Genomic DNA, 13363 nt, shown 5'->3' with positions numbered 1-13363 from the left:
GTCCATGGCAGCACTATCTACTTTGTGTGGAAAAGTAGCCTACCTTGGATAAGGAGTGAGGTGAGACATTTATATGAGGTTCTTTCCACACTATTGGTTTAAATCAGGTCGCTTATTTTGGCTGCTATTTGGGAACGTAATTAGGAACCATAATTTGAACGGCATTGGGCTAGAGACTTAGTTTAAATATGTGTTTCAACCAAAACAAACACTTTCCTTTTCAAGAAAAACTGTGTGCTTGCCTTATTAAACGCATTTTAAAAGAGCAGCTCTCTTAACAGACTGTGCCCCTACCTATATACTAGGTTTTAATTATTGATAGTAAAAATATGGGGTACTTTGATTATGATTTTGTTTAGCCTGGCAGGAATAAAGTAAGTTGTAGAATAAAACTATACTTGATGCTTATTGACAATGGTTGCATTTAAAACTTGAACATTTCAATTAATCTATTGCTCTGTTAGACCCCATTATCTCTTGGTGAAGAGATGTTGGTAATTGCTAGACATGTTGGCATGTCCTCTCAATCTAGCAGATCTCTCACAAAATATTTAAAAGCACAGTTACTGCTAAGATAAGGATTCCAGAGAGACATATGGACAGCCTCTGTTTCTTAAAAGCTTTACGTGAAAGTCGCAGAGATTTAAATGTGATCCTAAAAGTGAGAGTAAGTACGATTTCATGCAGCAACATTTGGTAACCCAGTGACTTTGCATAAGCTGATTGGTGAAAGCGACACTGAAGTTAGTTAGGGCTCCAATAACTATTTTGAATTGGCAAAGGGCTTAAAAGGGTGAATGTTATGCACCAGGTAGTTTTTGACACATGCCGGAGTTAGAATCAAAACTGCACCACCCTTTAGCATCTTGGGTGCAGTTAGGTTTGAGCAGGTATCCAAAACAGCCCAAGAGTAAGGTTGGTGCATAGGATTTTCATAGGGTTGGTGGCAGCAAGATTTATGATCTTGGTCTTTTGTCTGTTGTAATTCCTATTGGCACTTTCTACCTCGATTTCTAGAAGGCCGGATGTAAGTCAAGCATGTAGGCTGGATTTAAGTCAGGTACAATTCACACTTGGTAATATAACCATTTAAAGGGGAGTATGTCCTGTCTAACATGCAGGTACAAGGGTGATATATTAAGTGTCATTGATTTGAGCAACACTGCCACTTATTGCTTTATTGACAACATAAAATTAGTTCTGCTGTGTGTCATGCAAATTATTTAAATACTTTATGGATATTAAATGTTGAGACCAATGTCTTAGAAATAGCTAATGATTTTCTATGTCTCAGCTCTGGCTTGTAAGGAAATGCCTCCTTGGCATGGTTACCCCCTGACTTTTTGCCTTTGCTGATGCTATGTTTTGAATTGAAAGTGTGCTGAGGCCTGCTAACCAGGCCCCAGCCCCAGTGTTCTTTCCCTAACCTGTACTTTTGTATCCACAATTGGCACACCCTGGCATCCAGGTAAGTCCCTTGTAACTGGTACCTCTGGTACCAAGGGCCCTGATGCCAGGGAAGGTGTCTAAGGGCTGCAGCATGTCTTATGCCACCCTGGAGACCCCTCACTCAGCACAGACACACTGCTTTCCAGCTTGTGTGTGCTGGTGAGAACAAAACTAGTAAGTCGACATGGCACTCCCCTCAGGGTGCCATGCCAACCTCACACTACCTATGCAGTATAGATAAGTCACCCCTCTAGCAGGCCTTACAGCCCTAAGGCAGGGTGCACTATACCATAGGTGAGGGCACCCGTGCATGAGCACTGTGCCCCTACAGTGTCTAAGCAAAACCTTAGACATTGTAAGTGCAGGGTAGCCATAAGAGTATATGGTCTGGGAGTCTGTCAAACACGAACTCCACAGCACCATAATGGCTACACTGAAAACTGGGAAGTTTGGTATCAAACTTCTCAGCACAATAAATGCACACTGATGCCAGTGTACACTTTATTGTAAAATATACCCCAGAGGTGCCCCCTGAAACCTAATCCAACTACCCGTGTAGGCTGACTGGTTCTAGCAGCATGCCACACTCGAGACATGTTGCTGGTCACATGGGGAGAGTGCCTTTGTCACTCTGTGGCCTGTAACAAAGCCTGCACTGGGTGGAGATGCTATCACCTCCCCCAGGCAGGAGCTGTAACACCTGGCGGTGAGCCTCAAAGGCTTACCCCCTTTGTTCCAGCACCACAGGGCACTCCAGCTAGTGGAGTTTCCCGCCCCCTCCGGTCACGGCCCCACTTTTGGCGGCAAGGCCGGAGGAGATAATGAGAATAACAAGTAAGAGTCACCGGCCAGTCAGGACAGCCCCTAAGGTGTCCTGAGCTGAGGTGACTCTAACTTTTAGAAATCCTCCATCTTGCAGATGGAGGATTCCCCCAATAGGGATAGGAATGTGACCCCCTCCCCTTGGGAGGAGGCACAAAGAGGGTGTACCCACCCTCAGGGCTAGTAGCCATTGGCTACTAACCCCCAGACCTAAACACGCCCTTAAATTTAGTATTTAAGGGCTCCCCTGAACCTAAGAATGTAGATTCCTGAAACTACAAGAAGAGGAGGACTGCTGAGCTGAAAGACCCCTGCAGAAGAAGAAAAGAAGACACCAACTGCTTTGGCCCCAGACCTACTGGCCTGTCTCCTGCCTTCTAAAGAAACCTGCTCCAGCAACGCTTTCCCCAGGACCAGCGACCTCTGAATCCTCAGAGGACTGCCCTGCTTCAAGAAAGACAAGAAACTCCCGAGGACAGCGGCCCTGCTCCAAAAAGACTGCAACTTTGTTATAGAGGAGCAGATTTAAAGACCCCTGCAAATCCCCGCAAGAAGCGTGAGACTTGCAACACTGCACCCGGCGACCCTGACTCGACTGGTGGAGAACCAACACCTCAGGGAGGACCCTCCGGCCACTCCGAGACTGTGAGTAACCAAAGTTGTCCCCCCCCTGAGCCCCCACAGCGACGCCTGCAGAGGGAATCCCCAGGCTCCCCCTGACCGCGACTGCCTGACTCTAAAATCCTGACGGCTGGAAAAGACCCTGCACCCGCAACCCCCAGCACCTGAAGGATCGGAACTTCAGTGCAGGAGTGACCCCCAGGAGGCCCTCTCCCTTGCCCAGGTGGTGGCTACCCCGAGGAGCCCCCCCCCCCCCACCCTTGCCTGCCTGCATCGCTGAAGAGACCCCTTGGTCTCCCATTGATTTACATTGAAAACCCAACGCTTGTTTCTACACTGCACCCGGCCGCCCCAGTGCCGCTGAGGGTGTACTTTTTGTGTGAACTTGTGTCCCCCCCCGGTGCCCTACAAAACCCCACTGGTCTGCCCTCCGAAGACGTGGGTACTTACCTGCTGGCAGACTGGAACCGGGGCACCCCCTTCTCTCCATTGAAGCCTATGTGTTTTGGGCACCACTTTGAACTCTGCACCTGACCGGCCCTGAGCTGCTGGTGTGGTAACTTTGGGGTTGCTCTGAACCCCCAACGGTGGGCTACCTTGGACCCCAATCTTAACCCCGTAGGTGGTTTACTTACCTGCAAAACCTAACAATACTTTCCCTTCCCCGGAATTGTGAAAATTGCACTGTCTACTTTTAAAACAGCTATTTGTGTTTTATGTGAAAAGTATATATGCTACTGTAATTATTCAAAGTTCCTAAAGTACTTACCTGCAATACCTTTCAAATGAGATATTACATGTAGAATTTGAACCTGTGGTTCTTAAAATAAACTAAGAAAATATATTTTTCTATAACAAAACCTATTGGCTGGATTGGTCTCTGAGTGTGTGTTCCTCATTTATTGCCTGTGTGTATGTACAACAAATGCTTAACACTACTCCTTTGATAAGCCTACTGCTCGACCACACTACCACAAAATAGAGCATTAGTATTATCTCTTTTTGCCACTATCTTACCTCTAAGGGGAACCCTTGGACTCTGTGCATACTATTCCTTACTTTGAAATAGTGCATACAGAGCCAACTTCCTACATGGCTTCTCTCTGCAGGTCGCTTTAAAGTCTATGGCATACATTGAGGCTGAGTGGGGATCTAAAAAGATGGGATGACATGCTTCAACCTGCTGCTTATGCATACAAATGAGTTTAAAGTTCTTTTCACTTTCCTTTTCACTTTGCTCAAGGAATGCAAACATTTGGTTATCCATGGACGAAAGACTGCATAAGCACCTGTTGTTATTTTGTTCTGCCTTCTTAGCGAAATGGTTTTCTATTCCCATTGGCTTCACTGTATTTCCCACATTGATCCCTGCAGGTCCCATTTAGTCGAACAGTAAGTGTTCACATTTTATCTATCAATCTTAAAGGTGCAGTGTTGCATCTGTTTGTTTCTAACACCTTAAGCTTTTCAAGACATTTCCACTTTAAGCCTCAGAGTAGTTAGTCTTGACTCCTAGAGTAACTTTCCTTCAACATTTCAAAGTAAAGAAATGCAGAGCAGCGTGACTGATGCATGGTCCGCCTCAAGATATTTCTAGTAATCTGGCCATTGTTACAGGTGAGGCACTCATCTCACTTGTGTACTTTTACCTCATTTACAGTGTTAGACTGGCTTTTCAGGCAGTGCTGCAGTGCCCAATTGACCAGATTGAATGGACCAGCTATTTATTTTTATTTATTGTTTTTGCACCATCAAAGCTAATGGAACCAAAAACAGGCCCACACAATGACCTTTTCAAGCTGGCCTGTCTGGGAGTTTCAGACTGCCCAAAATGCCAGGCCAACACTGCTGGTTTGGTTTGTTAGTGTCTACCACAGAAAGCCATTACACAGCTTCAAGCACACGTGCTAGGGTGATAAATCAGTGAGTTGATGTGAATGCTGTAGATGTCTCTGTAGCCTACAGGCCATATAGTAAATCCTGGTATGATGACTATTTCTGTTAGCCCCAGGAGTACCATCACACTTGAACCAGAATACCTATTGTTTACGCCTGATCAAGCAATCAGATGTTTGGTGCAAAAGGAACATTATTTGGTTTGTTCATGCAAGACATGGCTACAGCTTACTGATCACGTTTTCTTTTGTCTACTTCGGTTTGTTAAATATAATGTGTAGTGGACCTGCCCACGACTGTAAATGTCTAGTGCTTATGTTGATGCAAAACCCTGCGGGTTTACCCATGTTGCAGTCAGGATGGATTAGCTCTCTGCTAAACTGTCAGCCGTGGAACTGAAAAAACAGTTAGAGTACATCTTCTCTCTTTATAATTGTGAAAAAGAGAGTAGCTTTCATAGCTTGAACAGTTAGGCTCATGCTGATATTCGTGTGGTTGACACCAAAATCTGTGGGCACATTGTAATGTCATTGATGCAAAGTGTGCTAACAAGATATTATCTTCTGCTGTGCCCAGAAGGCACACTGTAAGCCTGTGAGACACACTCAAGAAGAGGAAACAGGATGGTGGAGGCAATATTATAAGACCTTAAGAGAGTGGTTTGTTTCATTTTAGAAACAAAAACTATTTGTGAATCAAGAAAGGATGTTACGTTACCAAAATATTGGGTGATATTCCTGCAGGTTGAATATGAGAAGCTCACGCAGAACAGGAAGGATGTCACATGACTGGGAAGAGCTGGGACATACATTCCCCTATTTTACAACCAAAAAAAATGTGTAAACATGTGTGAAGACAAGAGTTACAGATTACTGTCTAAACCATGTTCCAGATGACTTTCAGTAGTTTCCAGTGTTCATGATCGCCATTTGAATTTAGTACCTACACTAATATATGCCTGATAATAACTGTTCTCTGCAGCACTAGCACTTTTGGCTTTTTCTTGTTGGGTACTGCTAGAAATGGGGGTCCTGGTTGGCTAGAATGGGCACCTCAGCCAGGCAGGAACCGCCACTTTAGTCAGGGCAAGGGAGCTACACACCTAAGATAACCCCTGCTCACCCCTTTTGTAGCTTGTCACAAGCATTCAGGCTTATCCCAGAGGCAATGTGTAAAGGGTCTGCACAATGCACACAATCCTGTGACACAATAACTACACCTCAAAGAAAACTGTACAACAAGTTATATAAAAATAAACGGTATTGCATGAAACCTAATTAGACCAAAAACAACATAAATCAGTAATACTCTGCCAAACAAGCAGTTATCAGATCATTACATAGATCAGTAGTACCCTGCTTAAGAAGCAGTTCTCAGATCGTCATCCTAAGACATGCACTTAGAGAGAAACATCCCCTTATTTCATTAGTCATGAGTACCCTCACCCACTGCACATTAGTTAGATCTTGAGAGCTTGTATATGTCCCTCCAACATGGTAAGTATGACATATCAAAAAGGTATTGGATCATAACCTGCAGGGAAGATACGGAGGTCAAAACTATGCTAGAGGTAACCACTCCTTAGCCCCTCTTACATGTACATCATAGCGCCTCTGTGCTTCTCATGCGTAAACCGGGGTACACTCCTTACCCACAGAAGCTGCTGTGCTCTTATCATAGAGCATACAGTAATCTGAGGAAGGCTGGGTAGGCACGGGACCCCCATCAAGGCTTTCTTCCCCATCCTGCCAATTGTAGTAGACTGTCGCCAAACTAAACCAGAGGGGTTTACCCCCAGGAAGGAATGGAGGGGAGAACCCTCCCTGGGCTCTCCAGTACACGCTCCAAAAGGGATCAGGATTCCCGCAAGCACGTGGCACTGCTTGTCTTCACAGTGGGACGCACCGGGACTCCCTCTATCTTCAGCCCAGCTTCAGATTCTCAGGGCCCCCGGGGGGAGAAAGAGACATCGCACTCCTCTCCACCCTACCGCGACCGGCAATCCACTCTACTGGACTGTGGCGGTGATGGCACAACAGCCGCTCGGAGCACCACTTCCTACGGGCTCCAGCAGCAAAAATAAGTGCCTGCTTGTGCCCTGGGGCACCACGGGAATGTGCGTGGAGTCCACGATTCACAGGAGGCTGGCAACGGGCTCCTCTTCACTCCTCTTGCAAGAAGGGGCGGCTGCATCAGCCCCTAGCAGGTCATCCTGTGCCGGCAGACCACGACCAGGCTAAACAGTGCTCCTCACATGCTAAAGAAGGCACACACAGAGCGCTTCTACTAGCGCTCCACCACAGGAATGGAACACGTGCTTTGCTCTGAGAAGTAGCAAGTAGGGGCTCAGGGGGGTATACGACCCATCCCTTGGAGAATGCTGAGGGAGACCCAAGACTGCAAAGCCCAGGCAAACAGGCCAGCACCAAGGTCCTGGTAAAGGTAAATGGCAGTCCTTCTAGTGACCTAGCAGGTCACAGGTCAGGACCTCATCAGGGCAGTCCCAAGGGTGGTTCCTGGCGAGTCCTTCCAGCCTCATCTAGTGTCTCAGTCCATACAGTGTCCCAGTGTCTCCAAAACATGGGGATCAACCCCTGTACTTGTACTCATTTTGCCTAGGTTCTAGAAGTTTGGAGAAGGTTACAACCAGCTCTAACCAGTTCCAGGAATGCTGCTTCTCTTCCACACTGGATCCAGACATCAGTAGGGGGCAAACAAGCCCTTTCTGTCAGCGCAGGGCACAGCCTATACAAATGTAGGTGCTCCCGCTTCTACCTCTCCCAGCCCAGGAAGACCACCCAGTATGCAGATGTACTCTTATTGCACCTCTACCCTGCCTTTGGGTTGGCTGTCTGGAAAATATACACAAAGCCCAGCTGTCACTCCAACCCAGACCTGGATTGGCGTCAAGCTGCAAAGCGCAAGAATCATAAGCACAGAGAAATGCCCACTTTCTAAAAGTGTCATTTCTACAATGGTAATAAAACAATCCACCTCCACCAGTAAGCAGCATTTCTCACTACCATTCCAACCATACCAAACATGCCCATGCTACCCCTCATAAATAAGAAAGTTCCACTTGGCCATATGAAAGGGCATTTCCAATGCAAGTCTATGAGAGAGGCAGCACTCAAAGCCGTGATAAACCAAATAGGCTGTTTGTCACTACTAGGACAGGCCACACAATAAGGCACATGTTCTATCTCTTACCTACACAGCACCCTAGGGGTGACCTATATTTAGTTTAAAAAAAAAAAAAAAAAGGTGTTCCATGCCTGGCAAGTAAATTTAAATGCCAAACCAATGTGACAGTAAACTGCTTATGCAGGCCCTGGAGTCACAGGCCTGAGACAGGTTTGAAAAGTACTTCTGTGTGTGGCACAAGCTGTTCTGCAGGCCCATAAGTAGCATTTAATTTACAGGCCCTGGGTACAAGGGCTACCACTGTACAAGGGACGTACAGGTAAATTAAATGTGCCAATCAAGTGTAAGCCAATCACACCATGTTTAGAAGGAAGAGCACATGCACTTTAGCACTGATCAGCAATGATGACGTGCCCAGAGTCCTCAAGTCAACAGGAAGAGGTCAGAAAAACAGGAGGAGGAAGGTAAAAACTTTAGGGATGGCCCTGAAAAAGGGCATTTTCCAACAGGTACTGTTAAATTACCTCATCTTGTAGCACAAACAATATGAGCCTGATTACTACCTTGGCAGATGGGATACTCGTTCACAAACGTGACCGATATCCTGCCGGATGTTTTACAAGTTCCATGGGATATAATGGAACTTATAATACAACGGACGGGATATGAGTCACATTTGTTGTGGAGTGTTGCATCCACCAAAGTCGTAATCAGGCCCTAAGTCTATGGAATAAAGATGAGCAGTTTGTTTCAGCAGTCGGTCCTGACACCCACTATTGCTACTGCATAGTCTAGGTTTGCAGGCTAATCACAAATAGAAATTTGTGTTGTATTTGACAGAATTTATCAAGACCTCGGTGAAGAAGGTATTGCTAAAGTCAAGTTAATTTTGTCTTTTCTTTCTTTGGTACGACTTAATTGCACCATCCTGTAACATGGGGCAGCTTATCCATGTTCCACCTTCAACCTCCTGACTACTAATAGACTTCAGCAACTTCAAACCACTTTAACCACAATTGTTGTTGGTACAAGTAAAATAGCTTGAGCCAGTCTTAGTCAGAGAAATCCCCACTTCATCCCATTTTCGAACCAATACATCATCTGTTCTGTGGTGAGTGGGGCACTGAAAAGTTTACTTGACTAACAAAAGTTCAATTTTCCTTACATCCAGGACCAGCTGTGCTCTGAAGAGGGAAGCATATTGATTGTTCCAGAGATCTGTAAAAGAAGCATAGTTAAGTCAAACATAGACCCCAATGAGTTGAAGAATTGAATTAAAGGCCTACAACACTTTGTGTCTGTTCTTCATTAATGGAGCACCATCATAATGAATGAATAGATGGTGGAAATTTCAGGCATGTCATGTACACTTGATTGGTCCCAGGGTGGGTTCCATGCAAAAACCATTATCGAGGCACTCATAATTGCCACCCTAGGCAAAAGAGAAAGACTAGGGTCGGCCTGGTCTTATTGATCTCTCCAACACATTAGTCACAGTCAATCACAGCATCTTCATTGGCTGGCTAGGTGCAGCCGTGCTCCCCAGTTTTATGCTGAAACAGTTAGGTCATTTAATAGTGTTCTTAATCAGTCCTGCTCCCCTTTTTCCATCTACTGAACATCCAGTTACATCCAGAGTACCACAGAGAATTAATCCAATCATAAGAATTTAACTTTCTTATGTTGATGACTTAGCTATTAGTGAAATTTGACTAACAGTCGATGAAAATTATTGGGCATCTATAGGAGTGTATTATAGCAGCTCAGGACTGGATAATTAATAACCCCTTCCATTTTCTCAAAGTGGATGGGGGAAAATCAGAGATATTGATAGTTTGCAGTGACTTCTCACCCTAGACAACTGACCTCTGGCCAGTGATGTTGAGTGCTATCGCAGCCACAGTCATTTTACTTACCCTGTAAGACTTTGTGACACCATTCACCCCCGCATCACACCACCATCAGTGGCTTACTTTGGTGTACTTTCAAACCATGACACAGACATGAACTCCTTCATACTGACTACAGCTATTGCTGTTATACACCAACTACTGAACATCTGCAAAATCCACCCTAATATCCTCTTCCATACTACCAAAGCACTCCTCTGTACTCTGGCTTTCAGAAAACTGGACTACTGCAACAGTTTACTAGATGGACTAACCTACATTAATTTTCACCACTCAGTAATGAAATACAGCAGGCTAGCAGGACTCCTTATCTCCTCCCTGGATATATCAATGCCTCACATTCTCAGTTTCAGGGTGGATGGCTGTCTGCCTACCCAAAACTGGGCTCTGCACAAGCTTCTTGTACTACTTTTTTAAACGATGAATGGACTCGTACCTACTACCTAGCTGAAAACACTGAAGTACGTATCCTCCCTCCAACTGCTGCAGACTCCGCTCAGCAAACCAAAACATACCTGCACCGAGACGTCCCTGCAGCACTTCCGTGTTTTGGTGTTTTAGTTTGCTTGGACCTCAACATTTCAACTCTGCTGCAGTCCATCTCCTCTTTCCCCACCTTCAAACCTGCTCTACAAGTATACCTCCTTTTGCAAGTAGAAAAGATTGACTAAATCTTTCACTATTTCATATGTGATCCTCTCACGCCCTCCGCAGTAGTTTAAGGTTTTTTTTTTTTTTTTTTTTTTTCCAGCTTGTGAAATATTTTGTTATATGTAATGCATGTAGCCAATTTGTTATTCTTTACATTTTTTGTATTTGTCTCATGTACCACAACCCTGGCGGTCTTTGTAGCATTTCTTTTCACAGTGCTCCTGATAGTGTTCTCAGAATAAAGAAGTGAAGTCTGAAAATAAACCTAAATGCGGTTGGATTGGTTTGAAATGATTCCAGCATACAAGTCATATAGTTGCTTTGCACAACACCGGCCTAATAATTGAATGATTTCCTTCCCTTTGGAGAGTCTGAGGGAAAGTGCTGCTTAGTAAAGGAATTTACATGCTGGGGTTCATTGGAATTCTTTCTGGTTGTCCAGTTTTATCTTTATTATCGTCTTTTGCTTTTCGGGCACACAACCTTGTCCGACACCGGAGTTATTTCTCATCGTGATTGCTCTTTATATGAAAGAAGCGATTATTTCAGGCCATGGTGGGTTTTATAAACTAATAAACTAATTCTCTCCCCATAAGTGCTTAACCATGATGTGAATGATGACTAAATGTGTAGTAAAGGCCCAATTCACAAGGCTACGGCTATGAATGGCAGAAAATCGCTGCAGTAGGGTTTATCCTACATTGAACTCTTATTAAAAAAAAGAAAAAAAAGAAAAGATTCACAGGAGTACTAAAGAATGTTCACAACAACCCTAGAGATGGAGAACCAATTTCCCCACATCTGTTAGCAGTGTGGTTTTACATTTCCCGTTGTCAGTTATGAAATTCATAGTTTTCTAGAATGGCAAATATGAATGCCCTGAAAGTAGGAGCTTGTGGGTGTTTATCACCGGCGTACCTAGAAACAGTCACAGTGCTGGCTCAAATTTGCAAATGCTGAAATTCTCCCAAACTTGGGGAATGTCCACATCTGCAATTATACTTTGGACACGTATAATTCTACCAATCCAGATTCTAAGAATCTGGTTTAAGAGTTTTCATTCACAACGTTTCTGTGCAACGATATGCAAATTATGTGTACAGATATTCTTTAAATCAGCCTAAAAGAGTTATGTTAATAGCATTGTATTTGTTAATCAGTGTTAGACCAATAATATTTATGCTGTTCTGGTTTGCCCAGGTACCGATTCTGTTGTGATTCACATCAGGTTAACAGGACGAATGAGCTTGTTTGTTCTGTAATTTAGCAGTGGATTAAGTGCAACACATTTTGTAGATTTGTCTTTTTGGGCCAAGCGTATGATGTTGGTTGCTTTAAAGTGGGGAGACTTAAATGCAACTTAAGTGTTGGGATTGATTGGTGACTGAACGACACGTTTGTCTTGCTGCAGGCGCTGTACGAGAGAGGATTTCCTGTTCCCAAACCATATGACTACAACAGACATGCAGTTGTTATGGAGCTTGTCAATGGCTATCCACTGTGAGTACGAAATATGCTCTTTCTTGCAATTCATTTGTCAAAAAAGAATTTTCCCTTAAATAAGGGCACTGTGCAGAAGATATTATGGGAACATAGTATACAGTTATAATTAATCTCAAAGTATGATCACGATATAAACTCGCTGACGAATGTGGATGCAAACATACCTACAAAGACAGACTCTGTTTAATTGAAGTGCTGTAAGTAAGAGTTTACATGCAGTAGTAAATGACAAATGGAGAGATGAACAGGAGCTGATTTTTTTTATTTTTATTTTTTTAAAGAAATGTATTTATGCAAATAACTAACCGTATAATTACTGTGCAGTACTTATGCCGGAAACAGTGTCATGAAAGGTACCCTACATCTCAAAAAGATGTCGCAATTGAGGGAGCTTCCTAATCATTGGTTAATTACTGCATCATGATCTCAGTATACTATTTATTAACAAAGTAATCTCTGAGACTGGGCTGACGGGCACAGAAATAAGCATTATTTCATCTGAAGACATAGCATTTAACGAGGCAAAGAGATAGCTCCATAGATGTTTAAGCAGACCATAGATTTAACTAGATGGCGACTTTGTTGCATCATTAAAATCACAGACCTGGGCAACCTGTTGCAAGGAGTTTCCACCTTATCATTGCATGACATGAAGTCAGCTATCCAAAACCTTGTTCTGAGTGGAGACCTCCTTCCCCCATGTCAGTGCCGTCCCCCTTTTTGCTAAGAGGCATGTGAAGGCTGTGTACCTTCTCACCCACATAGCCATTCTGGGCTTTGTCAAGGATATACCTATGAGAGTTGGAGTCAGTTCAATATGCATCATCTAAAATATTTGAGTACGTCGTAATGGGAGCCATCAGCATGTATATATAATTTCCTTTATCGTTATGACCTCAAGAACATCTTGAGTCTACATCCAGATTCATCGCATTAAGACCTGCAGGCATGCAGTGCAATGTATGTAAAACATTTTAAATGTAGAATTCTGTGCCTATTTTTTAAAGATATCTTCTCGGTTTGGGAGCAGCAAGTGGTACCATTGTTTGTCAAGGAGTGCTTTTGTCGTGACCCTCTCCCACTTTGTTCTTTGGTTCATCGCAGGGGCAAATCTGCCATATGAGAACGCCCTAGAAGCATTTGACATGATTTCCCGATAATTGAAGGGGAAGTTAATTGAGTAGCCTAGTAAACACGGGGGGCTCCGAGGGAAAAGGCAGGGTATTTTTCCCGTATTCAGTTATAGAGTCTGAAATATAAGAAGAATTTCTAGGGACGTAGTGCACCCTCTTTCTTTGAAGGGGTTCACCATCAAAAATTCAACAGCTTGTAGAGACTCCCCAGTTTAGTAATGCTTATTCAGATCT

The 13363-nt window shown here is 43.9% G+C and overlaps 1 protein-coding gene across 1 annotated transcript in view; it reads left to right on the top strand.

Annotated features, from left to right (window-relative positions):
- Positions 1 to 13363, top strand: part of RIOK2 (RIO kinase 2) — a 229516-nt gene that overhangs the window by 52741 nt on the left and 163412 nt on the right. Inside the window, exon 5 of the mRNA XM_069225952.1 lies at positions 11905 to 11993. Within this exon, the coding sequence (XP_069082053.1) occupies positions 11905 to 11993 (89 nt within the window). The remainder of the gene's footprint in view (positions 1 to 11904; positions 11994 to 13363) is intronic.

The sequence above is a fragment of the Pleurodeles waltl genome, chromosome 1_1 (genome assembly GCF_031143425.1).
Source record: "Pleurodeles waltl isolate 20211129_DDA chromosome 1_1, aPleWal1.hap1.20221129, whole genome shotgun sequence".
NCBI lineage: Eukaryota > Metazoa > Chordata > Amphibia > Caudata > Salamandridae > Pleurodeles > Pleurodeles waltl.
This window is presented reverse-complemented; position numbering and strand designations above follow the sequence as displayed.